This window comes from Somniosus microcephalus, unplaced genomic scaffold (assembly GCF_052327205.1).
Source record: "Somniosus microcephalus isolate GS21.2 unplaced genomic scaffold, FLI_Smic_1.0 unresolved_chr2, whole genome shotgun sequence".
NCBI lineage: Eukaryota > Metazoa > Chordata > Chondrichthyes > Squaliformes > Somniosidae > Somniosus > Somniosus microcephalus.
The window spans coordinates 93,780,921-93,807,866 of NW_028225180.1; the positions used below are offsets into that span (position 1 = coordinate 93,780,921).

At 51.1% G+C, this 26,946-nt stretch overlaps 1 protein-coding gene across 2 annotated transcripts in view; it reads left to right on the forward strand.

Moving 5' to 3' along the window:
- The window catches only part of LOC147093044 (NACHT, LRR and PYD domains-containing protein 3-like), a 64,383-nt gene extending 46,251 nt beyond the window's left edge, over positions 1-18,132 (forward strand). For both annotated transcript variants that reach the window (XM_085976370.1, XM_085976369.1), the window contains 3 exons: positions 17,477-17,563; positions 17,705-17,872; positions 18,045-18,132. In XM_085976370.1, the coding sequence (XP_085832496.1) occupies positions 17,477-17,563; positions 17,705-17,872; positions 18,045-18,132 (343 nt within the window). The remainder of the gene's footprint in view (positions 1-17,476; positions 17,564-17,704; positions 17,873-18,044) is intronic.
- The last annotated feature ends 8,814 nt before the right edge of the window (positions 18,133-26,946 follow it).

A 26,946-nucleotide genomic window follows, 5' to 3' on the forward strand; every position in this document is an offset into this window, starting at 1 on the left:
CTGGTAAAAGCAGGCCTTACGCTTTTACCAGGCGTAAGAATTGTAATGATTTTCTGCGGGCGGAGGGTCTCCAAAAAACGGATCTATGTGCCCACAGAGGCACTTCTCCAGGGCAGGCAAAGGATCTGTCAGGAGAATTCTTGACAGATCAGAAATGCTGGTATTCAGCGCATGTGCTGTGCATGCCTGAAACCGGCATTTCCGAGGACACTACGGGTGGGTACACAGCATGTACCCACCTGTAGGGATCGGAATATCTTCGCCATCAAATCATATTTAATACGCCTGGAAAGCAGAAAGTAAACAAAATACAATCCAGCAGTAAATATAAAATTAATTTAAAATGTTTTCCACATCCACCATTTCAACTAGAAACAGGAGAGAAACCCGAGTATAAATCACTAACAGTTCGATTTTTAACCCAATACCATGGAGGCTGTGTCTTCTCGAGTGAGAAGTTTCCAGGATTGGGAGTTTTGGGGTATTGAGAATTATTTCAAGACCTTAAATCTGCCCGTAAAAACGTTCCAATCTAACGTGTTGTGGGGTATTAGACCCGGCCAGTGGTGGGGCTATGCACACAGTGGGCAGTTCCTGGATAAACCGGGGGCAGTGAACCAGGGGAATTTCCCATATTCCCACCCTTGTGTGTGAGGCCCTGCTCGGGAAGGGAACTCCGAAAATTCCCCAAAAACTGTCGGGACAGTTACACCTGAAATAAATGAAGGGCCTGTTTAATGGGGAACAAGTGAGAGACTCCCCTGCCCTATAAACTAGGAGTACAGGGACATTTAAAATTGTAATGGGACAGAATCAAATCTCCTTGATATATAAAATCCGGGGGGCGGATTTTACAGCAGCAGTTGGCGCCGTTTCACAATATAACTCACCCCAAGATATTATACAGATTCATATAATGCACAAAGTACAGGGAATCAATGCTTTATCATTTGATTAGTGGTAATTCGTCCCGTTCCCAAAAAATACTGAACTTAAGGAGCAGCTGAAATGAGACATGTTTCCCCAAACATGACGGGGCCGGTCACTGAGCTCCATGAGGGTAATTTTCATCATCAGGGAATGTGACCGGACTGAGGGACATTTAAAGGCTTCACACAGACCGCACTTTATTTAATAAACACATTTACTGACCGCCCCTGAATATATGGGGAGCTGGACAGAGTGAGATACATTCACAGTGAGGAGGACATTTTGAGAGAGTTCAGCGCACACGATCAGTGGCGGGTGGGTTGGGAACATGGACTTTTCCCTGGCGGGTCTGGACCCCGCTGTCAACCCTCTACCACGAGCATTACCCAAATATCCGGTCTGTCAGTGCTGAGCATACACGATATGCAGCAGCGGGGGAGGCAATTCACTTCCTTATGACCATGTTAACAAAGGATTAACAACTATTTTCAGCACGCCTCCAGAGTTTACCAGGTCTCCTACGTGTTGCACAATACTCCGCGATCACGTAGGTGAAGCATTGTAGGAGTTGAATGGCCATGGAATCATCTCATTACTTGACAGCTTAAAATGTGCTATAAATGCTCCCATCTCACAGCTTGTCACTTTCCAAGCTCACAAGTTAGTACTTACTGCATTTGGAAGACAGATTGATCTTTATGCAGGTTGCAAGTGTTTGGATAACACACTCTAACCAGTGTCCCCTCATTGGAACAACCTCTCTCAACCTCTCTCACCATTAACAGATTTCTTCTGTCATCTCAAATTCACCTGCCATTTATTATGTCAGAATGGGTACAGTTTATACTTTCTCACCTTGGGCCTCAGAATCTGACCAGGATCAGCACCAACACCTGCAACTCCAGGCACAGCAGCAGCACAAACATCAACACCAAGCTTCTCCACAATCACCTGATGCCGTACAGGACAGAGGACATCAGCACCTGACAATATTACTTCCCGGGAGACCAGGAATGGTCACCATGGCTAGATTTACTTCACTTGACGCTGCACAACCTGACTGCCACATGATGTACCAGGTTGGCACCACCCCACACCAATAAAATAAAGTATCCCTACAATGCCCAAACCATTCCTTTCACACTTAGCAGTATTGCGGGTGTACCGTTATGTCACACCATTCACTGCATCTGATTAAGCCGCTTCCAAAATGCAGTAAAATCAGTCTAAGAATGGAATGTATTGAAAATAAATATTTACATTTTGGATAAAACATTAACAGAAACTTCTCATGAATATTGGCTAAAACACATATTTGTATGTTGTTACTTGGTATGATTGGACTAGGATGAAGCATTACAGGAAGGTATTAACGTGGGAAATGATAAACTGACCATAACAGGAAGGAATAGAGAGGATAAATCTAAGAGTAAATCAACAGATAAGGCTAGAGGTTACAAAAATAATAAATGGACAAAACTAAAGGCTTGCGCGTCTGAATGCATAGCATTCAAAACAAAAAAGATGAACTGATAGCGCAAATAGAAATAATTAAATTTGTTCTGATAGCCATTACAGAATCCTGGTTGCAGGATGATATAGATTGGGACCGGAATATTGAAGGGTACATGACATTTAGGAAGGGCAGGAAGGTGGGAAAAGGTGGCGGCGTGGCTCTGTTAATTAATCATGGTATTAGCACAATAGAGAGGGATGACCTAAGTTCAGGAATCCAGGATGTAGAAGCGGTTTTGGTACAATTGAGAAATAATAAAGGCAAGAAGTCACTTGTAGGAGTGGTGTACAGGCCCCCTAACAGTAACCACATGGTAGGATGGAGTATAAAGGAAGAAATAATGGGAGCTTGTCAGAAGGGTACAGCAATAATCATGGGGGATTTTAATATGCATATAGACTGGGAAAATCAGATGGGCAAAGGTAGCCTAGATGAGGAGCTCATGGAATGTTTTCGGGATAGTTTCTTAAACCAGCTCGTTCTGGAGCCAAAAAGAGAGCAGGCTATACTAGATCTGGCATTGTGCAACGAGATAGGATGAATTAATGACCTCCTAGTGAAGGCGCCCCTAGGTCGCAGCGATCATAAATGATTGAACTTTACATTCAGTCTGAGAGTTAGAATTGGGTCCAAAACTAATATTTTAAACCTAAATAAGTACAATTGTGAGGGCATGAAATCAGAGCTAGCTAAAGTGAACTGGCAAATTAGGTTAAGGGATAGGTCAATAGAGTTGCAGTGGCAGACATTTAAGGGGTTATTTCAAAATACACAGAATATATACATTCCAACAAGAAAGAAAATTTCCTAGGGGAGGACCCACCATCCATGGTTAACTAAAAAAGTTAAAGATAGTATTGTAGGCATAAGTGTATTCCTAACCAAATCAGTGAAGTCGACTCGGGAGAAACAATCCAACAGGTTTTTAATGAAAGATTTGACGAAGTACAGAAAACAACCAAGATCAATGCAGGGGAGCCTTGGAACAGGTCTTACCTGAACGGGGACATCACGAGGACTGACTAGGCAGTCCGGAGGTTTGCGCGATGACGTCATCGCGTTTGCATCATGACGTCATCGCTTTGCTCGCGTTTCCCGCGCTTAGGGCATCACGTGACTTGCGATGTGACGTCATCGCGTTTACCCGGCACTGGAGCTGGCCGGTGCGGCCGAAGTCGCGGGAGCAGGAGGCCGAGCTGGGCCGGCGATTGCCGTGGGAGCGGGAGGCCGAGCCAGTCCGGCAATTGCCGCGGGAGCGGGAGGCTGAGCTGGGCCGGCTCGCGTTTAGGTGAACCATGTGATGCGCGACGTGACGTCATTGTGTTAGGTCGCGTTCTTAAAGGGGCAACGGCCCGAACAGGTAAACTACATATATACATAGGTAAGTTAAAGTGAATTATTATCTATCTATCTATATATATATGTATATATATATATATATATAAAAAAGAGTTTGTCTGTTTGTCTGTCTGTCTGTCTGACTGTCCGGCTATACAATCAAAAGTTATAGAGCGTACCTACACGCATGTTATATCAAAAGAAAGCTTATCATTAGGGCAGTCTCGTAGGTGTATTTACTTTTTGGTCAGACAAAAATTGTTCAGACAGTACACAAAAAACTTTCAAAAATCCTCAAAACTCCGCTCATTAGCAGTTGACCAATCCTACCACTCATTAGCATTGAGTGACGTGCTGGTTGACCAATCCTACAGTTCAGTGAACTGATGGTTGACCAATCGGAGTGTCATGGGCGGGGCCTAATCCTCCAGTCTCCCGAAACTTTGCCGCCATTTTTTTCATCCCCACAGCGACAGCACCAGCACAACAAACCCCCACATTGCGGCTCCGGGAGCGGCAGGTGAGTTTACACACAGCGGGTGGGGGAGTGGCAGCGGCTGGCCGTCGACCATGCCATCTGCGGGGTAGCTCAGCTGGGGTCCGTCTCGGCCAGAGAACCCGGTCGTGCCTGAAGCGCTAGGCCCCACACGGCCGGTATCACAACGGCACCGGGCCTCAGGCGCTAGGCAGGGAGAGGGGAGGGATGGAGGGCAGGGAGGGAGAGGAGAGGGGGAGAGGAGGAGACAGAGAGAGGGGACAGACAGGGGCAGGGAGACCACGTGGCCCATAATTGCCCTGGCAACGCCAGGCACCCCCAGCTAGTGTATAATAAGTAAGGGACACTCAGTGGTACCACTACATGCACTTCCCCAGAATTCGCTTTAATGAACGACAAAAGGTCAGGTAGTCTGACGAGCCTGTCCGAACGCCTCCTGTGGTGTCGAGACAGAGACTGTTGGGTGGTTGGTCATCAGGCGGACGATCGTAACAGATGTGCTGTAAGGAAGATGGGTGGTCGGTGATCACGGCAGTCGTGCTGTCTGCACTTGGCGGGCGAGGTCAAAAGGTGCTGGACATGAGAGGATCCTTGCGTGCATCGTGGTGAATAAAATGCATCCAGCCATGCGAAGGACTGTGGCGTCATGGCAAATAAATGTATTTCGCCATGCAAAGGACCGTGGAGATGCGGCCCGTGGGTCGAAGCGGGCACCGGGGCGAAAGTGCAGGCTGCATCATAGTGACGGGCAGGTTGGGCAGACGCGGACCATGGTTCTGATGATGTTGGAAAAGGTCCCCAGGCTGACAAAATCTGCAGGAACGCCGAACGGGTGATTCAGGAGGACTTGGCGGGCGAGTTTCGTGAACTCGCCAACAGGTGAGCGAACTCTTCGGCAGTCTGGAACGCATGGAACTGTGTGTGCCGTAGTGCTAAGATGGTAACACAAAAGAGCGTGAACCATTGCTGCGTTGATCAGTGATCGGTGATGACAGCAACTTTCGCGTAACCGAGCGCGGCCGCCGGATGCCCGTTGGACCTGTCGTCGGTGTTTGCAGCGACAGTAGATGTTTGCGTTTGTTGAGGGGAACACTGTAGAGAGGGTGGCAACGCTTCGAGTTGTTGTTGATTTAGGGGGAAACCTGCCGGGAGGCCGGCAACGCTTCGCTTTTGCACCAAAAAGCTTGGTAGAAAACACAACCAGCAGGCTGACGGGCTGGTGCGTCGTCGGCGGGGAATGAGTCTTCTTGTTTCACGAGGGATGGATCCTCGTGGTTTGCGAGGGATGGGTCCTCATGGTTCATAAGGGATGGGTCCTCGTGGTTCACGAGGGATGGTTCCTCGTGGTTGGCGAGGAATGGGTCCTCGTGGTTCACGAGTAGTGCGTCCTTGTGGTTCATGAGGGATGGGTCCTCGTGGTTCGCGAGGGATGGGTCCACGTGGGTCTTGAGGAGCGAGTTCTCGTGGCATCTCCGCGAGGGCACGCTCCAATCTTGTGGGCCCGCAAACCTGCGGAACCCGCGCTTGGAGGGATTCATACTTGCTGTAGCGTTGCGAGATGTCGTGGAGGCGGACGATTCGTAAGGCGGTAGAGCTGATGAATAAGGAGACCTCGTTGGTCTGCACTGCATTGAGGTTCTTGGCGAACGGGGCTTCTACCTGAATAAATCACGAGGGCAGTTGCTGCTCCCTGAATTGTGGTAGCGACAGCGAAACGGCTGATGCTTCCATGGCGTGCTTCTTTTGTGAAAATCGTTCACAAAAATCGGGGTCTGGTTGAGTTTCGTTCGTGAAAAAAGGGATCACCTCCAGGTTGCGCTTCCTTTGTGAATACATTCGCCAATGTAGGAATAGGTGTTCATCGGTTGTTGCTTGTCGGATGTTGTTCGTCGGGCTCTTCTTTTGTGAAAGCGTTCACACGAATTCGGCTGTGCACGTCGGTCATCTTCTGTGAAGGCGAGGTTCAGGCTGTGCGCTTCTGCCATGAAACACGTTCATGGAGGCGGAGTCACCAATGTAGCTGTTGGACGAATTCAGCTGTGCACGTCGGTCATCTTCTGTGAAGGCGAGGTTCAGGCTGTGCTCATTTTTGTGAAGATTTCACCGGCCAGCGGGCGGGTGCAGGCAGCTCCTCCTTAACTGAAGGAGGAGGCCTGCACTTCCCGAGCCTGCCGCACCGCATTGGGCGCCGCAGCGCCGGAATAGCGCCGCAATGCGGCAGGTAGCGCCCATTTTCAGGCGCAAACACCTTTCAGTAGCGCCGGCAGCCATTTGGGCGCGGCGCAACTGAATTTTTGGTGCGCGCAGGGGGACTTAGCGCCGGCGCTAACTTTCCGGCGCTAAAGCACTGGCGCGGCGCCAACTGAATTTCTAGGCCATCATGTTTAACCAATTTATTGGTGTTTTTTGAGGAAGTAACGTGCTGTGGAGAAAGGGGAACCGGTGGATGCACTGTACTTAGAATTCCAGAACGCATTTGATAAGCTGCCACATCACAGGTTATTGTGGAAATGAAAGCTATGTAGGGGGTAACATATTGGCGTGGATAGAAGATTGGCTAGCTAACATGAAACAGAGAGTAGGCCTGAATTGGTCGTTATCGGTTTGGCCAGATGTAACGGGTGGTGCGCCACAGGCATCAGTGCTGGGGCCTCAACATTTTACAATTTACATAAATGACTTTGATGAAGGACTGAAGGTATGGTTGCTAAATTTGCTGAGGACACAAAGATAGGTAGGAGAGTAAATTGTGAGGAGGACATAAGGAGGCTAAAAAGGGATATAGATAGGTTACGTGAGTGGGCAAACATCTGGCAAATGGAGTATAATGTGGGAAAATGTGAAGTTGTCCAATTTGGCAGGAAGAATAAAAAAGAAGCATATTACCTGATGTGCCTCAATAATTCCGAGACTCGAAGGGAGCAGAACAAAACAAGGCTTTTATTAACTTAGAACGAAACACGTAAGCGAGAGAGATGTCGTCCTTCTGGAGATTGGGGCTACACTGAAGCTGGCTTACAAACGGGGCCAGGTATGGGCGGAGCCCTACACACAGCACATTCCAGCACATTCCAGTATACAATACAGCACATTCCACTACACAATACAATGAGGTCTGGGGGAAGGGAAATGACACTGAAACCGATCTCAGTCACAGGCAGTGATGAATGGAAATATTTCATCACGTTCACCCCTTCTATAGATTTAGGGCTAGATTTTCAGTATAGGCAGTTTTGGGGCGCTAACCTTAGCGCCCGCCCGAAGTTAGCGCCCGCCCCAAAGTAGCGCCCCGTTGCCGGGAATTCAGTGGCTTCGCCCTAAGAGGTTGGTGGAGCGCTAAAAGAGGCGTTCCACTACTCTCTTTAGGCGCTAAGCCGGCGGTCCAGAGGGATAGCGCCCAGGCGGGGCGCAGCACGGGTGCGGTCATTTTTGCACTGACAGCAGACCCCGTGGTGCCGACCAGCTCTTAAAGGGGGAAGGGACGAATTGGTCTGCTGCCACGCCCTGCACACTGCAGCCTTGCAAAGAGGCCTCAACACTACTGCTCAGCCCCAGGGAGTCATGGCAACGCCAGAGAAGGCCCGTCAGCGTGCCCTGCGCTTCTCAGAGGGTGATCTGGACATAATGGTCACAGCTCTGGAGGTGAGGCGCAAGATCTTGTTTCCAGAGAGTGGGAGGAATCCAACCCACCACGACTACACCAAAGCCTGGAAGCAGATCGCCCAGAGGGTGACGTTCACCGGCGAGGCCCCCAGGACCCACAAACAATGCCGTAAGAAATACAACGATCTGACCAGGATTGTGAGGGTGAGTAGCCTTTCCAGTCTCCTCCTCATTCTTGCATGTACACCTGACATGATGGGCAAAGGGACCTGAAAGTCCTTTTGGCCAGCCCTCAGCCAGCAGCATTGGGACAGTCATGAGCATCAAATGGCCATTCGGCACTCTACACTTTGGCCAAGCTATTCCACCATGGGAGGCAGTGGACAGTACATCAGGGCTTCACTCTGTCCAAGCTATTCCACCATGGGAGGCAGTGCACACTACATCAGGGCTTCACTCTGTCCAAGCTATTCCACCATGGGAGGCAGTGCACACTACATCAGGGCTTCACTCTGTCCAAGCTATTCCACCATGGGAGGCAGTGCACACTACATCAGGGCTTCACTGCGCACTTACAGCCCGTCCTTTCTCTTGCAGGCTAAAGTAGCGTTTAATCGCCAGGCCCGTGCCAGGGGTGGCCGCGCCAAGCTGCAGAAGCTCACTCGGCTGGAGGAGCGCGTGTGTGTGCTCATGGGAGCACGTGTGATTGTCCCCACAGCGTGCGGTGTATCCGACCCTCCACTGCCCGGCAATGGTAAGGACCTCGCCTTTTGGCCCTCTCGCGTCGCACTGGCCCATCCGAGCTACCTCCTTTGCCACTGTCCCACTAATGCGCTGAATCCCACCAGTCCTAACTCCCTCGCTGACGCCGTCTCCTCACTCTGAAGCTACTCTTGTGCATTCCTGCTTTCAGCTGGTGACGACCAGGACCCTGAGGCTGCCAGTGACAGCACCTCCAACCAGGAGGAGGAGGAGGAGCAAGCCGGACCTTCGGGGGAACAGTCACGTCCCGCAGGAGAGGAGGAAATGCTCGACACCTCCTCACTGGACGAGTGCCTGGAGGAACTGTCGCAGGGCAATGCAGCTTCTGGGACCAGTGGCGTCCAGCCACCCAGCAGCCGTGCGCGTGGCCCGCGGCCTTCCCCCCAAAGGGGGGAAGGATCAGAGGGGAGTGCTGCTGCTCGGCACACTCGCCGTCACCAACGCGGCAAGGGTCCCCTAGTTCGGCCCCCTCCTCCCCAGCGGGAGAGTCGCGACTCCAGTCCGGACACCTTCACTTCGGAGGAGGTGCGGAAGCTCGATCAGATGGCCGACGACTCGGACCGGCGCCACACGGAGCTCATGAGCGTGGTGGGGCGCATGCCTGAGGCCATCGAGTCGCTGGCGACCAGTGTGCGCGAGTTCGAGGCAGCAACTGCCGCGACTGGCCGCATGCTAACTGATGCCGTCAAGACCCTGGCGGATGTGATGCGCGCGCACACCAGGACCACAGGGCCACTCACTGCTGCCACATGCGCTGTCTCAGGCAGGCATCGCCAGGTCAGGCGCCGCGCTGGACCATCCCAGCAAGCCGGCCGTCGGCTGATTGCTGCGGATCCTGCAGTGCGGGCCCGGCCGAGTGCCACCGCGCCACAGCACCAGCCAGCGCATCCCAGACGCCAGCTGGCCCACATTGCGCCATCCGTCGCCGCCATTCCCCCTCTGGGGCGTCAAGGGCAAGCGGCTGCAGCTGATGGTGGCCAGGCTCAGGTGCGCCACTCAGGAGACGGCCCCTCGAGGCCCAAACGCCGTGTAGGCCGCCCCCCAGCGGCATCTGGCGGAAGGGCATCTGAGCCTCAGGCGCCTTCCCCCAGCCTCGCAGCAGCCACTGGGCAGAGCTTGCGAAGGAGCAGCAGGCAGGGCAGGGGAGGCAAAATGCTGGCCAAGGTCTCGCCCTCGCGGGCCACTCAGTAGAGGGTGTGGCCAGCTTTCCTTTAATATGGCGGTGGCCATCTTTATTTTGCCCATGGTTGTGCTTTTGGAGGGCTTTTTTTTTGCGTTAGGCCGACGTTGAGGCCCGGTTTCAATAAAGGTGGAGTGGCTCCTCCCCAGTTTGTGGGAGTGAGTCGTTTGTTGGGCTTTTTGTGGGGCCCGTTTATTGTTTTTGGGGATTCATGTGGGAAGGGCTTTTCATTTTTGTGTAATAAAAAATTATCTTTATTCATGCAGTCTCCATGGTTGTTCTTCTTAGTGTTTGTTGGCTTCGCCGGCTGAGGGCTTGCGGAGCGGCTGCATTCATCTTCCCTCATGGCCCCTGGCCATTCCCTGACAGGGGGCTTAGAAGTACCGTGTAATAAGGTGGCGTCGTGCGGCCCTTGGCCCTGGTCGCTCCCTCCTGGGAACGTACTCCTGCTCCTCCTCCTCCTCCTCCTCCTCCTCCTCATGCTCCTCCTGCTCCTCCTCCTGAGGTGCTGGTCCAACGTCAGGTGGCAGTGCCTGAGTACTGCGGATAGCCAGGTTGTGTAGCATGCAGCAAACCACCACAAATTGGGAGACCCGGTCCGGCGAATACTGGAGAGCTCCTCCGGAGCGATCAAGGCAGCGGAACCGCTGCTTGAGGACCCCAATAGTTAGCTCGATGATGTTGCGGGTGGTTTGATGGCTCTCGTTGTAGGCCTCTTCAGCAGCGGTCCTGGGCGCGCGGAGCGGGGTCATGAGCCAGGTGCACAAAGGATAGCCTTTGTCCCCGAGTAGCCATCCTCTTGGGGGAGGCTGTGCCTGGAACATGTCATGCACAGTACTCTGCCGCAGGATAAAGGCATCGTGGCTGCTGCCTGGGAAGCTGGCATTGACAGCCATGATGCGCTGCTTGTGGTCACAGACCAGCTGCACATTCAGAGAATGGTAGCCCTTCCTGTTGCGATACTGCTCGCCATGCTCCAGAGGGGCCCGCAAAGCCACATGCGTACAGTCAATGGCGCCCTGCACCAAGGGGAATTCCCCGAGTCTGGAAAATCCCAATGCGCGCTGATGCTGGCTCTCCAGGGCCATGGGGAAGGAGATGAATTGGCTTCTCCTTCTGAACAGTGCTTCTGTCACCTGGCGGATGCAGCGATGCGTGCCGTACTGGGAGATGTTTGCTATGTCCCCAGCAGCGTATTGGAAGGAGCCGGTGGCATAGAAGTTCAATGCCACCGTCACCTTCACTTCCACCGACAGAGACGTCCTGCACCTGAGCTTTGGCCGCAGATCTCGGCGAAGCAGGTGGCAGATCTCTGCAATCACCCCCTTTCGGAATCGGAGCCTTTTAACACTCATGTTTAGGTAGGAGCGCTGCTGGCGGTATAGCCTGACTGGGTAAGGCCTACGTGGCCGACGCCTGTAGCCCCCTCTGCCTCTAGCCAGGGCTGCCCCTCTCACAATGCATCTGCGAGCCCTACGGACATGGAGCTGCAGCTCCGCGTTGGCACCCCATGCAACCCCCATCAAATCCTGGCAAACACTCTAATTTCCAAATGGCCACTTGCAGCGCTGTTGCCTGAGTCCAAAAATACCTGGCTCTTGCTGCTTGAAACCAGTTAGCTATCCTCCTTGTTGTGTCTCCAGAAATGCGTTGCACAAGACTGTTTTCTGAAAAAAGGATGGCCTTTATACTGGAGAGGACGTTCCCTTTAATTAGCGCCCCCCGGGGCCCGCGCTGGTTGTGTTGAGTTCCTTTTTCCAAACGCTCCGGCCGCCCGCCGCACAATGGGGCGGTCCGACTGAAGTTTGCAATCGGGGCGGCCAAAGGGCGTTGCACGAGGATGTGACGTCATTTTCTGCGTGCGCATCCGGGCGGGCGCTAAACTTTGCGCCGGCGCTAACGGGCAACTTAATTTGGGGCGGGGCGCAAACTGCGCTGCGCCCGGGCGCTACACGCATAGCGCCTGGAAATCACTTCTCTTAAGGCGCTAACTGCTGGCGCAAGCTACTGAAAATCTAGCCCTAAGTCTGTTCGGGGGTTTGATAGTCGTCTGCGACCGATGTGGCTGTTGCGGTGCCGCGGGTGTCGGCTGGGTGTCCCCGGTAGCCTCCTGGGTCTCTGCCGGGGGTGCCACCAGGGTTGTTGAAGGGGTAGTTGGTGGGGGTGCCATTGGTCGGTGTTCTTCCGGGGGTGATGAAAGAGTAGTGGGTGGGTAAGAGTTGCTGTGATCGTCGTTGCCGCTATTGCCGTGGTTTTTGTCGATGCCGGCTGGGGCAACGTCTTTTATGGACACGGTGTCCTCCCTTCCGTCGGCGTGCTGGATATATGCGTATTGGGCGTTGGCGTGGAGTAGGTGTACTGGCTCCATGAGAGGGTCCATCTTGTGGCCCCTCACATGCCTTCGCACGAGTACCAGACCTGGGGTGGTGAGCCATGACGGCATGGATACGCCTGAGGTGGATTTCCGGGGAAAGACAAACATTCGTTCATGAGGCGTAGTATTAGTGGCCGTACACAATAGCGACCATATCGAATGGAGCACATCCGAGAGGACTTCCTGCCAGCAGGAGATAGGGAGGCCCTTTGGTCCTTAGAGCTAGAGTGACTGCTTTCCATACTGTCCCGTTCTCTCGCTCCACTTGGCCGTTACCCCGGCGGTTGTAGCTGGTGGTACAGATCGTGGCGATCCCCCTGGACAGCATGTACTGGCGTAGCTCTTCACTCATGAAGGACGCTCCCCTATCCGTATGGATGTAGCTCGGCATACCGAACAGGCAGAACAGGCTGTTGAGGCATTTAATGACCGTGGCGCTGGTCATGTCTGGGCAGGGGAAGGCGAATGGGAACCGGGAGTATTCGTCCACAATGTTCAGGAAGAAAAATTGCGGTCGACGGACGGGAGTGGGCCCTTGAAATCTAAGCTGAGCCGCTCAAAGGGCCGTGTAGCTTTGATTAAGTGGGCTCTAACTCGGCGGTAGAACCGAGGCTTTCACTCAGCGCAAGTGCGGCAGTTCCTGGTCACGGACCGAACTTCCTCAATCGAGTAGGGTAAGTTACGGGACTTTATGAAGTGGAACAGCCGCGTGACCCCTGGGTGGCAGAGGTCGTTGTGGAGGGTCTGTAGCCGATCCCCGGTGGCGCTGGCACACATCCCTCGTGAGAGGGCGTCAGGGGATTCGTTAAGGGCCCCTGGCCGGTAAATGATGTCGTACTCGAAGGTGGAGAGCTCGATCCGCCACCTAAGAATCTTATCATTTTTAATCTTCCCCCTCTGTTTATTATTGAACATAAACGCTACCGACCGCTGGTCGGTAAGTAGGGTGAAGCATTTGCCAGCTAGGTAGTGGCGCCAGTGGTGCACTGCCTCCACGATGGCTTGGGCCTCCTTTTCCACGGAGGAGTGTCTGATCTCGGGCCCTTGGAGGGTCCTCAAGAAGAAAGCTACGGGCCGCCCCACCTGGTTGAGGGTGGCCGCCAAGGCGAAGTCAGACGCATCACTTTCCACTTGAAATGGAGTGTTCTCGTCCACTGCCTGTAGCGTGGCCCGCTCAATATCCTGCTTAATGCTTTTGAAGGCAGCGTGGGCCTCAGCAGAGAGCGGGAAAGAGGATGCTTTCAAGAGGGGGCGGGCTTTGTCGGAGTAGTTGGGGACCCATTGGGAATAATAAGAAAATAACCCCAGGCATCTTTTCAGGGCTTTGGGAGTGTTGGGCAGGGGCAGCTCCCGTAGGGGGCGCAATCGGTCGGGGTCTGGTCCGATTTCCCCATTCTCCACCACGCTGCCTAGTATGCAGAGGCGTGTGGTGTTGTAAATGCACTTGTCCTCGTTGCAGGTGAGGTTGAGTTTTTGTGCGGTTTTCAGGAACCTCTCGAGGTTCGAGTCGTGATCCTGCTGGTTGTGACCGCAGATGGTGATGTTGTCGAGGTAGGGGAAGGCTGCCTGCAAGTGGTGGTCATCGACCATGCGGTCCATCTCCCTCTGGAAGACCGAGACCCCATTCGTCACCCCAAAGGGGACTCTGAGGAATTGGTAGAGGCGTCCGTTCGACTCAAAGGCGGTGTACAGGCGGTCCTCTGGTCTGATAGGGAGCTGGTGGTATGGCGACTTGAGGTCGATGGTGGAGAACACCCGGTGTTGGGCGATTTGGTTCACCGTTTCTGATATGCGTGGTAGCGGGCAGGCGTCTAGTAGGGTGTACCTGTTGATTGTTTGACTATAGTCGATCACCATCCGTTTCTTCTCGCTACCCCTTACCACTACCACTTGGGCGCGCCACGGGCTGTTGCTGCGTTCAATAATGCGCTCTTTCAGGAGCCTGTCTACCTCGGTCGCGATAAACTGCCTGTCCTCCCAGCTGCACCTCCTGCTTTTGGTCGCTATTGGCCGGCAGTTAGGGGTAAGGTTCGTGAATAGCGAAGGAGGCTTTACCTTTAGGGTAGCCAGGCCGCACACTGTGAGGGGCGGCTGGGACCCACCGTACTTGAGCATGATGCTTTGGTGGTTGCACTGGAAATCCAGGCCCAAGATCACGCTCGCACATAGATTCTTCATGATTAATACTTTAAAATTATCATATACAGTTCCGTTAACGCACAATTGTACCGTGCAGTAACCCAGAATGGTCGATGTCTGGGTTTTGTCAGCCATAGAGATGGTACCCTGAGTAGGGACCACCTTTAGGGAGAGTTGTTGTGCCAGTTCTGGGTGGATAAAGCTCTCCGTGCTTCCACTGTCAATTAAGCATTTAACCCGGCACCCGTTTACCTCGATGTCCACCATTGATCTGGACAGCGGGTGCGGCCTGGTCTGGTCCACTGTGACCGATGCCACTGTAGGGCCCTGATCGATACAAGATGCCGTCCACGCTGTCTGCTCACAAGATGGCGGACCCCACGAGGTCGGGCAAGATGGCGTCCAAGATGGCCGCTCCCACGGCACACACGCGGCGGTGGCGGGTTTTCCGTCGGGGTTCCCTCTGCACACCTTCCCGAAATGCCCCTTCTTACTGCACTTAAAGCAGGTGGTGCCTTTCACCGGGCACAGGTTTCTGGTGTGCTTTGGCTGCCCGCAGAAGTAGCAGTTGGGTCCCTGATGCGTCGCGGCTGTCGTAGGGCTTCTGGGGGGAGAGCGGGGCCCAGCCGGTGTCGGGCTGTCGGGCGGGGAAGATGCCTTCCAAGATGGCGGCGCCTTCGGTGCACACGTGGCGGCGTGGATGGCGCGGGCTGAAGAGTAGGCGTCCGAGTTTCTCTGGGCCACATCCAGGGATCGCGCGGTGTCCGCAGCCTGTTTCAGGCCCAACCCCGTTTTTTCCAGCAGTCTTTGCCGGATGTAAGGGGAGCTGAGGCCTGTGATGAAGGCATCGCGAACAAGCTCGTCAGTGTAAACCGCGGCTTTTACATCTCGGCACTTGCAGTCTTTGCCAAGCATTTTCAGGGTGCTTAGGAACTCCTCCACCGATTCCCCAGGTCGCTGTGCGCGGGTGGCGAGCAGGTGCCTAGCATACACCTCATTCATAGGCTGCTGGTAATGCACCTTTAAGGTGTCGCAGGCGGCCAGGTACGCCTCGGCGTCTTGGATGAGGGGGTAAACCCGGTGGCTTACCCAATTCCGCAGAATTCCGAGTCTCATCCTTGCAGCGTCCGTAGCGTCTTTGACGGCTGCGGAATTTTCCAGGAAGAATTCCATACACTCAAACCAGTGTCCGAAGCGTGCTGATGCGTCCGGAGCATGTTGATCCAAATCCAAACGTTCGAGTTTCAGGAGTTGATCCATAGTGTTGAAAAAATAAGTTAATAAAATTGATGTGCCTCAATAATTCCGAGACTCGAATGTAGCAGAACAAAACAAGGCTTTTATTAACTTAGAACGAAACACGTAAGCGAGAGAGATGTCGTCCTTCTGGAGATTGGGGCTACACTGAAGCTAGCTTACAAACGGGGCCAGGTATGGGCGGAGCCCTACACACAGCACATTCCAGCACATTCCAGTATACAATACAGCACATTCCAGTACACAATACAATGAGGTCTGGGGGAAGGGAAATGACACTGAAACCGACCTCAGTCACAGGCAGTGATGAATGGAAATATTTCATCTCATTACCTAAATGGTGAGAGATTGCAGAGCTCTGAGATGCAGTAGGATCTGGGTGCCCTAGTACATGAATCACAAAAAGGTTACTTTGCAGGTACAGGAATTCATTAGGAAAGCTAATAGAATGTTATTGTTTAATGCGAGGGGAATTGAATACAAAAGTAGGGATGTTATGCTTCAATTATATAGGGCATTGGTGAGACCACATCTGGAGTACTGTGTACAGCATTGGTCTCCGTATTTAAGGAAGGATGTAAATGCGCTGAAAGAAGTACAGAGAAGGTTTACTGGACTAATACCTGGAATGGGCGGGTTATCTTATGAGGTAAGCCTGGACAGGCTAGGCTTGTACATGCTGGAGTTTAGAAGAGTAAGAGGTGACTTGATTGAAACATAGAAGATACTGAGGGGTCGGGACAGGGTGGATGTGGAGAGGATGTTTCCTCTTGTGGCAGAATCTCCAACTAGTGGTCACTGTATATAAAATAAGCGATCGGCCATTTAAGACAGAGATGAGGATTTTTTTTCTCACAGAGGGTCGTGACTCTTTGGAACTCTCTTCCTCAGAGGGTGGTGGAAGCAGAGTCTTTGAATATTTTTAAGGCAGAGGTAGATAAATTTTCGGTAAGCAAGGGGGTGAAAAGTCATCGGGTGTAGGCGGGAATTTTGAGTAATCAGATCAGCCATGATCTTATTGAATGGCGTAGCAGGCTCGAAGGGCAGAGTACCATAATCCTGCACCTAATTTGTATGTTCGAATGGGTGAGTGTGGGCTAGTGAGATGGGGAAGTGATAATGTAGATAGAACGAGATGGGTGGAGGTGCAAGTAAAGCGGTGTGAGTAAGCATGTGCAGGATTAGGGTAGAGAAGGCAGAATGATGGGAATGTGATGAGTGGAACAGCAGGATGAGGTTGAGTGTGACGTTGCAGTAACTCTTCGTGATCTACTGGCATTAGTGAAAGGTTTGCCCCACTAAAGCCTGGTCCTCCTGACAACATCCCTGCTTGTGTGCTCCTGTACAATGTGCAACCAGGCTGCGTTAGTCTAAGGGGGAAGGCTCTTCCGCTCAATAGAAGGGAACAGAATCTCTCTGCGGGTTGTGATTCCCTCCATATGCATATGGAGCGAGTCATGGGAGAGCCTGGGTGCATCCGCGCACCTATGTGCAATGTTTCTCAGTGCTTGCAGCGCTTCAATGCTGTAAAATACTGACAGCACAACTGTCAAACTAAATTTGCGCATGATCCCTTTAAGGAAATCGGTTGCTGACTCGCATCGGTGACGTCACCAGTCCCGCTTCTTCTATTTGGTCGGGAAACGTGCTGGCCGGGGCTAAGCAATCCAATCAGGAGAAAGTTGTTTAAAAGATAGGGCAGAGACCCGCCAGCGACCCTGCTGCACCCGACCTGCCGAGGTAGGGAAATCGCGGGGGGAAAGCGGGTTATCAATTTCCTTAAGTACTTTCAGTGATTACTGTAATATCTGCAAGAGAAAAATATTTCCAATGCGGGGTTTCATTCAGTTTGTTTCTCACTCTCTGTCTGTTTCTGTTTAGACTAAGGGGCAATAACCTGGGAGATTCAGGAGTGAAACTACTGTCTGCGGCTCTGAGGAACCCGGACTGTAAAATACAGGAACTGCGGTAAGTACCAGACTGTGTGAGATTGTGTTTATAATAACTGGATGTCTGACACTGAACATTATTATGAGTATCAATAATACTGTTATTAATATACACTGGGGATTTACTCTGATTCCTGTTATTTCTCTCTCTGCTCACCAGGTTGGATGGCGGCGGTCTCACAGTTTCTTGTACCGAGGATCTCGCCTCCGCTCTCAGTTCAAACCAGTCAGTGACGGATCTGGACCTGGGATCAAACTCCTTCACAGATCGATCTGTCCCCGTTCTTTGCCGCCTCATACTGACCTGCAGGAGTCTACAGCTGATCGAGTGAGTGTTTGTTTTAATGTTTAATGTAATAAATAAAATATAAATGGGGTTCAGTCACTTTTATGGGTAATATTTGTCTTTTATTATTATTGAAATATTAACCCACGTCTCTCTGTTATTTACACTGTTGTTCAATCTGTTTATTTTCTGTTTAATATTTAATCTGTTTCAGGCTGGGCTGGAATCACTTCAGTTTAACCGGAAAGAGACACCTGGAGTCGCTGCAGGGAACAAGATGCGGACTGAGTGTGGTTGTGTGAACATTTCAATTGAAGACCATCGCTGCTCTCATTTACAATTTTTGGCCGATTTCCTGCCCCTCCCCTTTAATCGGGTGCGCTCAGGGTTTAAATCCATCGGCCACTTTTAGGGTTTCCAGTTCGAGCTGAGCGAGTGTCATCTCGCATTTTGACATCAGAGGGTCAGCCACCGGGTCCCGATACTCAGCCGCCCGGCCACACAGCGCTGCCTCAGGATATCCAGGGCTGAATGTCCCCCAATGGGCCACTGTGGAAATGCACAGACAGGAAGGGCCCAGGGTGGGGCTACATCTGGGCTGCAGTGAAACACTGACAAATGCACTCAATATTCCTGCGTGTCTGTCCCAGAGTCAGTTTCCGTAAAAAAGTGTCCCTGTGTACAGTGTGTTTCTCTCCCAGTGAGGAGTCGGACTCTGTAACAAGTGTCCCTGTGTACAGTGTATGTCTCTCCCAGTGAGGAGTCTGACTCTGTAACAAGAGTCCCTGTGTACTGTGTGTGTGTCTCTCCCAGTGAGGAGACGGACTCTGTAACAAGTGTCCCCAGGTACAGTGTACGTCTCTCCCAGTGAGGAGTCTGACTCTGTAACAAGTGTCCCTGTGTACTGTGTGTGTGTCTCTCCCAGTGAGGAGTCGGACTCTGTAACAAGTGTCCCTGTGTACTGTGTGTGTGTCTCTCCCAGTGAGGAGACGGACTCTGTAACAAGTGTCCCTAGGTACAGTGTGTGTCTCTCCCAGTGAGGAGTCTGACTCTGTAACAAGTGTCCCTGTGTACTGTGTGTGTGTCTCTCCCAGTGAGGAGTCGGACTCTGTAACAAGTGTCCCCGTGTACAGTGTGTGTCTCTCCCAGTGAGGAGTCAGACTCTGTAACAAGTGTCCCTGTGTACAGTGTGTGTCTCTCCCAGTGAGGAGTCAGACTCTGTAACAAGTATCCCTGTGTACAGTGTGGGTCTCTCCCAGTGAGGAGTCAGTCTCTGTAACAAGTGTCCCTGTGTACAGAGTGTGTCTCTCCCAGTGAGGAGTCGGACGCTGTAACAAGTGTCCCTGTGTACAGTGTGTGTCTCTCCCAGTGAGGAGTCAGACTCTGTAACAAGTGTCCCTGTGTACAGTCTGTGTCTCTCCCAGTGAGGAGTCAGACTCTGTAACAAGTGTCCCTGTGTACTGTGTATGACTCTCCCCGTGAGGAGTCTGACTCTGTAACAAGTGTCCCTGTGTACAGTGTGTGTCTCTCCCAGTGAGGTGTTGGACTCTGTAACAAGTGTCCCTGTGTACAGTGTGTGTCTCTCCCAGTGAAGAGTCAGACTCTGTAACAAATGGCCTTACAACCCTCAAGATCCCTCCCGTCATAAGAACCCTTGCGCATCCTACATTTTCATTGCTCCACATTGCCGCCCATGACTTCAGCTGCTAAGGCACTAACCTGTGGAATTCCCTTCCTAAATCGCTTTGCAGCTCTACCTCTCTCTCCTCCTCCTCCTTTAAACGCTTCTTAAAACATAGAGGCCTAGAAATTGAGTTGACGCCGCGCCAGGGCTTTAGCGCCGGAAATTTAGCGCCGGCGCTAATTCCCTTGCGCGCGCCAAAAATTCAGTAGCGCCACGCCCAGACGGCTGCCGGCGCTACTGGTGGGCGTGAGTTCCTCCCAATGGGCGCTGAGTGCCGAATTGCGGCGCTAATCCGGCGCTGCGGCACCCGATGCGGTGCGGCAGGCTGGGTAAGTGCAGGCCTCCTCCTCCCGTTAAGGAGGCGCTGCCATCACCCGATCGCTGGCCGTTTGATTTTTTCAAAAATGAGCCCGGCACCTCGGACAAGTGCCGGGCTTGCAGGCCAGATGCATCTGTTCCGCGGGGGGGGGTGGAGGAGTCCGGGGAAGGAGGTGCGGTCAGGCGGCCGGCGGGAAAGCGTCCGGCCGCCGCGCGACCTTAATGCGCCGGCGCTAACTTGTGTAAGACTCGGTTGCCAGAGTCTTAGTTGCGGCTGCCACGGGCGAGGCTGCCGCAACTGAATTTCGGCGCTGGGGCCCGTCGGCATGGCAACCGGGACGCTGCGCACACCGATGATGTCATCGGTGCCGGTGCAGCGCTACCGGTGCAACGCCGCTTTAGGGCCCCAGGGAATTTTTCAACTGGCCATAACTCTGGCGATAGTCCCTCTAGCGCCTCAAAAGCGGCGCTAAGGCTAGTGAATTTCTAGGCCAGAGTCATAGGCCTAGAAATTGGGTTTTGGCTTAGCCAGGGCTTTAGCGCCGGAAATTAGTGCCGGCGCTAAGTCCCCTGCGCGCGCCAAAAATTCAGTGGCGCCGCGCCCAAACGGCTGCCGGCGCTACTGAAGGGTCTTAGCACCTGGAAAAGGGCGCTAACTGCCGTTTCGCGCAGCAATTCCGGCGCTGTGGCACCCGATGCGGTGCGGCAGGCTGGGGAAGTACAGGCCTCCTCCTTCCATTAAGGAGGAGCTGCCTGCACCCGGCCGCGGCCCGCGCAAATCTTCTTAAAAATGAGCCCGGCACCTCGGACAAGTGCCGGGCTTGCATCTGCTCCGGGGGGGGCGGGGGGAGAGAAGTCCGGGGAGGGAGCTGCGGGCAGGCGGCCGGCGGGAAAGCGGCCGGCCGCCGCGGAGCCTTTAATGCGCCGGCGCTAACTGCAGTAAGGCACCTCTGACAAAACGCTGGTTGCGGCTGCCACGGGCGAGGCGGCCGCAACTCAATTTCGGAGTTCGGGTGGGTTACCACGGCAACCGGGACGCTGCGCACACCGATGACGTCATCGGTGCCGGCGCAGCGCTACCGGAGCAACGCCGATTTAGGGCCCCAGGGAATTTCACTACTGGCCATAACTCCGGCGCAAGGCCTTCTAGCGCCTCAAATGAGGCACTAAGGCTACTGAATTTTCAGCCGATAGAGTTAGGCAGCACAGAATGACGCCCTTCGGCCCATCGTGTCCGTGCCCGCCATCAAGCCCCGTCTATTCTAATCCCATTTTCCAGCACTCGAACCGTAGCATTGTATGCTATGGCGTTTCAAGTGCTCATCTAAATGCTTCTTGAATGTTGTGAGGGTTCCTGCCTCAACCACCCTTTCCGGCAGTGAGTTCCAGATTCCAACCACACCCTGGGTGAAATTTTTTTTCTCAAATCCCTTCTAAACCTCCTGCCCCTTACCTTGAAATTATGTCCCCTGGTTATTGACCCCTCTACTAAAGGGAAAAGTTCCATTCTATCTAACCTATCTATGCCCATCAACATTTTGTACACTTCAATCAGGTCCCCCCTCAGCCTTCTCTGCTCTAAGGAAAACAACCCCAGCCTGTCCAGTCTCTCTTCATAGCGGAAATGCTTCAGCTCAGGTAACATCCTGGTGAATCTCCACTGCACCCTCTCTAATGCAATCACGTCCTTCCTATAGTGTGGCGAGCAGAAATAGACACAGTATTCCAGCTGTGGCCCAACTAGCGTTTTGTACAGCTCCATCATAATCTCCCTGCTCTTATATTCTATGCCTCAGCTAATGAAGGCAAGTATCCCATATGCCTTTTTAACCAGCATATCTACCTGTCCTGCTGGCTTCAGGGAACAATGTACATGCACAGCAAGTTCCCTCTGAGTCCTTCCTAGGGTCCTACCATTCATTGTGCATTCCCTTGCCTTGTTAGTCCACCCAAAATCTATCACCTCACACTTTTAAGGTTTAAATTCCATTTGCCACTGTTCTGCCCATCTGACCAACCTGTCTATATCGTCCTGTAGCCTGAGGCTTCCCCCCTCGCTATTTACCACTCCACCAATTTTCGTGTCATCTCCGAACTTACTGATCATACCTGCTACTTTCATATCAAAATCATTAATGTACACTACAAGCAGCAAAGGACCCAGCACCGATCGCTGCGGTACACCACTGGACATAGGCTTCCAGTCAGAAAAACAACCTTCGACCATCACTCTCTGCCTCCTGCTACTAAGCCAATTTTGGATCCAATATGTCAATTTGCCCTAAATCCCATGGGCTCTTACCTTCTTGACCAGTCTCCCATGTGGGACTTTGTCAAAAGCCTTACTGAAGTCCATGTAGACTACAAAAACTGCACTACCCTCAATCACACATCTTCCCCCCCCTCGAAAAATTCAATCAAATTGGTTAGACATGATCTCCCCCTGACAAAGCGATGCTGACCATCCTTGAGTAATCCTTGCCTCTCCAAGTGGTGTAAGAGGGAGGGTTTTAAATTTTTGAGGCATTGGAACCAGTTTTGTGGTAGGTGTGACCTATACAAAAGGGACGGTCTACACCTGTGCAGAGATGGAACTGATGTTCTCGGGGTAATTTTTGATAAAGCAGTTCGGGAGCATTTAAACTAGTATGGCAGGGGGCTAGAAACCTATGTAGTGAAATAGAGGAAAGTGAAAGGCAGACAGAAATAAATGATAAAAGGGTGAGGAACAAAAAACAAAGGGCCAAACTAATTCATAAAAAATGTGAGCATAAAAAAAGCCTGAGGGTTTTATACCTTAATGCGAGAAGCATCAGGAACAAGGTAGATGAATTAGCTGTGGAAATAGAGGTTAATAATTATGATCTAATTGGGATTACGGAAACATGGTTGCAGGGTGAGCAGGGCTGGGAGCTTAACATACAGGGGTATTCAGTATTTAGGAAGGATCGACAAAAAAGAAAGGGAGGAGGGGTAGCATTGCTAGTAAAAGAGGGGATAAATGCAATTGAAAGGAAGGATATTAACTCAGTTAATACAGAATCTATATGGGTGGAGCTAAGAAATAGCGAGGGGCGAAAAACATTAATAGGAGTGGTATATAGGCCTCCAAATAGTAAAATAGAGGTTAGGGAGGGCATCACGAGGGAAATTAGAGAAGCGTGCAATAAGAGCACAGCTGTCATCATAGGTGACTTTAACTTACATATAGATTGGACTAGCCTAATCAGTAAAAATAATGAGGAGGAGGAATTCCTTGAGTGTTTGAGGGATGGTTATCTGGATCAATATGTCGAGGAACCAACTCGGGAACAGGCTATATTGGACTGGGTACTGTGCAATGAGAAGGGACTAATCAGTAATCTTGTTGTACGGGGACCCTTGGGTCAGAGCGATCATAACATGATCGATTTCTCACTCGAAATGGAGAGCGAAGAAATTGACTCAGAGACTAAGGTCCTGAATTTAAACAAGGGGAATTATGATGCCATGAGACGGGAACTGAGTAGGTCTGAGTGGACAACGTTCCTGGGAGGACTGGAGGTAGATAAACAATGGCAAACATTTAAAGATAGAATGACAAAATTGCAAAAATTGTTTATACCAATCTGGCATAAAAGGAAATCTAAAAAGGTGACTCAACCGTGGATAACAGGGGAAATTAGAGACAGCATAAAATCCAAAGATAGGGCGTATAAAATAGCCAAAAAAAGCGCCAGAGCGGAAGATTGGGAACAGTTTAAGATAGAGCAAAGGAGGGCAAAGGGCATAATCAAGAGGGGCAAAATAGCTTACGAAAACAAGCTGGCGGAAAATATAAAAACTAACTCCAAAAGCTTTTATAAGTATATCAAAAGGAAAAGACTGGTGAAAACCAAAGTTGGTCCATTGCAGTCAGATACGGGGGAATATATAATGGGAAATAAGGAAATGGCAGATCAACTAAATGCATACTTTGGGTCAGTCTTTACGAAGGAAGACACAAAAAACCTCCCTGGGATATCGGGAAAAATAGGGACATTGGCAAAGGAGGAACTGACGCAAATCAATATCTCTAAGGATATGGTGTTAAGGAAGCTAAAGGGATTGAAGGTGGACAAATCCCCAGGGCCTGATAACATGCATCCTAGGGTATTGAAGGAGGTGGCCCTAGAGATAGCGGATGCACTAAGGATGATTTTTCAGAATTCATTAGACTCGGGAACAGTACCGATGGATTGGAGGGTAGCTAACGTTACCCCACTATTCAAAAAGGGGGGTAGGGAAAAAGCAGGTAATTACAGACCTGTAAGCCTTACATCAGTTGTGGGCAAAATGCTGGAGTCCATCATTAAGGATGAAATAGCGGAGCACTTAGCAAATGGGGACAGGATAGGACAGAGTCAACATGGATTTACAAAGGGTAAATCGTGCTTGACTAATCTATTGGAATTTTTTGAGGGAGTAACTGGTAGAATAGATGGGGGAGAGCCAGTAGATGTGGTGTACCTGGACTTCCAAAAGGCCTTCGATAAGGTCCCACATAAAAGATTAGCATGGAAAATTGAGGCTCATGGGATAAAGGGGAAAGTTTTGGCGTGGATAGGGAACTGGCTGTCAGATAGAAAACAGAGAGTTGGAATAAACGGCTCATTTTCTGAATGGCAGGCAGTAACAAGTGGGGTACCACAGGGATCTGTCCTGGGCCCCCAGCTGTTCACAATTTACATTAATGACCTGGATCAGGGAGTCGGATGCAGCATTTCCAAATTTGCAGACGACACTAAACTAGGAGCGGGGGTGGGCTCAGAGGAAGAGACCAGGAAGCTCCAGAGCGATTTGGACAGACTGGGCGATTGGGCGGATAAATGGCAGATGCACTATAATGTGGACAAGTGCGAAGTTATCCACCTTGGGTGCAGGAACGGGAGGGCAAATTATTATTTAAATGGCAATAGATTGGGAGAGGGGGAAGTACAGAGAGACCTGGGTGTTCTTGTACACCAGTCACTGAAGGCGAGCATGCAGGTGCAACAGGCGGTCAAGAAGGCAAACGGTATGCTGGCCTTCATAGCAAAAGGGTTAGAATACAGGAGCAGGGATACCTTGCTGCAGCTGTACAGGGCACTGGTGAGACCACACCTCGAGTACTGTGTACAGTTTTGGTCGCCTCATCTGAGGAAGGATGTTCTTGCCATGGAGGGGGTGCAGCGGCGATTCACCAGGCTGATACCAGGAATGGCGGGAATGACCTATGAGGAGAGACTATGTAGTTTAGGGATGTACACACTGGAGTTTAGAAGATTGAGAGGGGACCTCATAGAAGTGTATAAAATTCTGACAGGTCTAGACAGACTGGATGCAGAAGGAATGTTTCCCTTGGCGGGTGAGAACAGAACTAGAGGACATAATTTAAGGATAAGGGCTAAACCATTTAGGACAGAGATGAGGGGGAATTTCTTCACTCAGAGAGTGGTGAACCTGTGGAACTCATTGCCACAGAGGGCAGTGTACGCCAGCTCATTAAATATATTTAAGAGGGAATTAGATATATTTCTACGGGCAAAAGGGGTTAAGGGTTACGGAGAGAAGGCGGGGACGGGATACTGAATTAAAGGATCAGCCATGATCTCATCGAATGGCGGAGCAGGCACGAAGGGCCGAATGGCCTACTCCTGCTCCTAGCTTCTATGTATCTATGTATGTATCTATGTAAATCTGCCCCTCAGAAAGTTTTCCAATAATTTCCCTACCGCTGATGTAAGGCTCACTGTACTCTAATTCCTTGGTTTAACCTTACTTCCCTTCTTGAATAATGGTACTACGTTAGCTGTTGTCTAGTCCTCTGCCATCTCCTCTGTGGCCATAGAGGTTCTAATAATTTGTGTCAGAGCCCCCGAAATCTCCTCTCTTGCCACACATAGCAGCCTGGGATACATTTCGTCTGGGCCTGGTGATTTATCCACTTTTAAGCCCGCTAAAACCGCTAGTACCTCATCCCTCTCACTGCTAATTTGTTCAAGTATATCACAATACCCCTGCCTGATTTCTATGCCTGCAGCGTCCTGCTCCCTAGTGAACACAGATGCAAAATATTCATTTAAAAACCTACCTCTTTAACAAAGCTTCTGTTCATTATTCCTAAAATTTCTATTTGTTGCTCAGTGTCAAATTTTGACTGAGATTTGCCCCGTGAGGTTTCACTGCATTAAAGTCACTATATAAATGTAAGTTATTGTTGTTGTCCCTGTGTTGTGTTAATAGAACTCCACCGCTTACTTCAACTCGCGCCTGGTCTCCTCGTTATTTTCACAAAAACTGGCTTCATTGTTTGAATATATTAAATAAAGTTTCCTCAATAGTACATCCCACCTTCTCCAAACGACACTGTAGACATGACCTGTCGGTCTATTGAAGTGGGTGGTCTTACTCGGGGGCTGGATATACAATCTACAGAAGATGGCGAGACTGAGTCAGCAAAAGAGCGCAGCTGGGACACTAAAATTGCCACCGCACAGGCATTGGGAAATGGCCGCCATGAACTTGTTGGAAAATGGCCAACATCACCCTGCAGCAAAAGTACCCCCATCAATCTGCAACATATCAGAGAATCATACAGCCCATTGGGTCCATCCTGCGCATTGGAGGAACGAAACAATTAGTCCCTCTCTCCCCGTAGCCCTGCAAACTGTGTCTTTACAAGTATACAAGTACAATCCGTCTCTACCACCCTTTCAGGCCGTGCGCATCCCATATCAGAAGAAATCGCTGCATAAAAAAAAATCCTCCTAATCTCGGCTCTGGATCTTTGCCAATAAGTTTAAACCTGTGCACTTTGCTTTCCTAACGACCTGCCACTGGACATAATTTCTCCCTATTTACTCTATCAAAACATAAGAAAGGAGAGCAGGAGAAGGCCACATGTCCCCTCGAACCTGCTCGGCCTTTCAATAAAAGTATTGCTGATCATCGACCTCCACTTTACTTTCCTGCCCTATCTCCATATCATTAGTTTCCCTTAGAGTTCAAAATCTATCTAAATCGGCCTTGAATATACTCAAAGACTCAGCATTCAAAGCCCTCTGGGGCAGAAAATTTCAAAGATTCACAACGCTGAGTGAAGAAATTCCTCCTC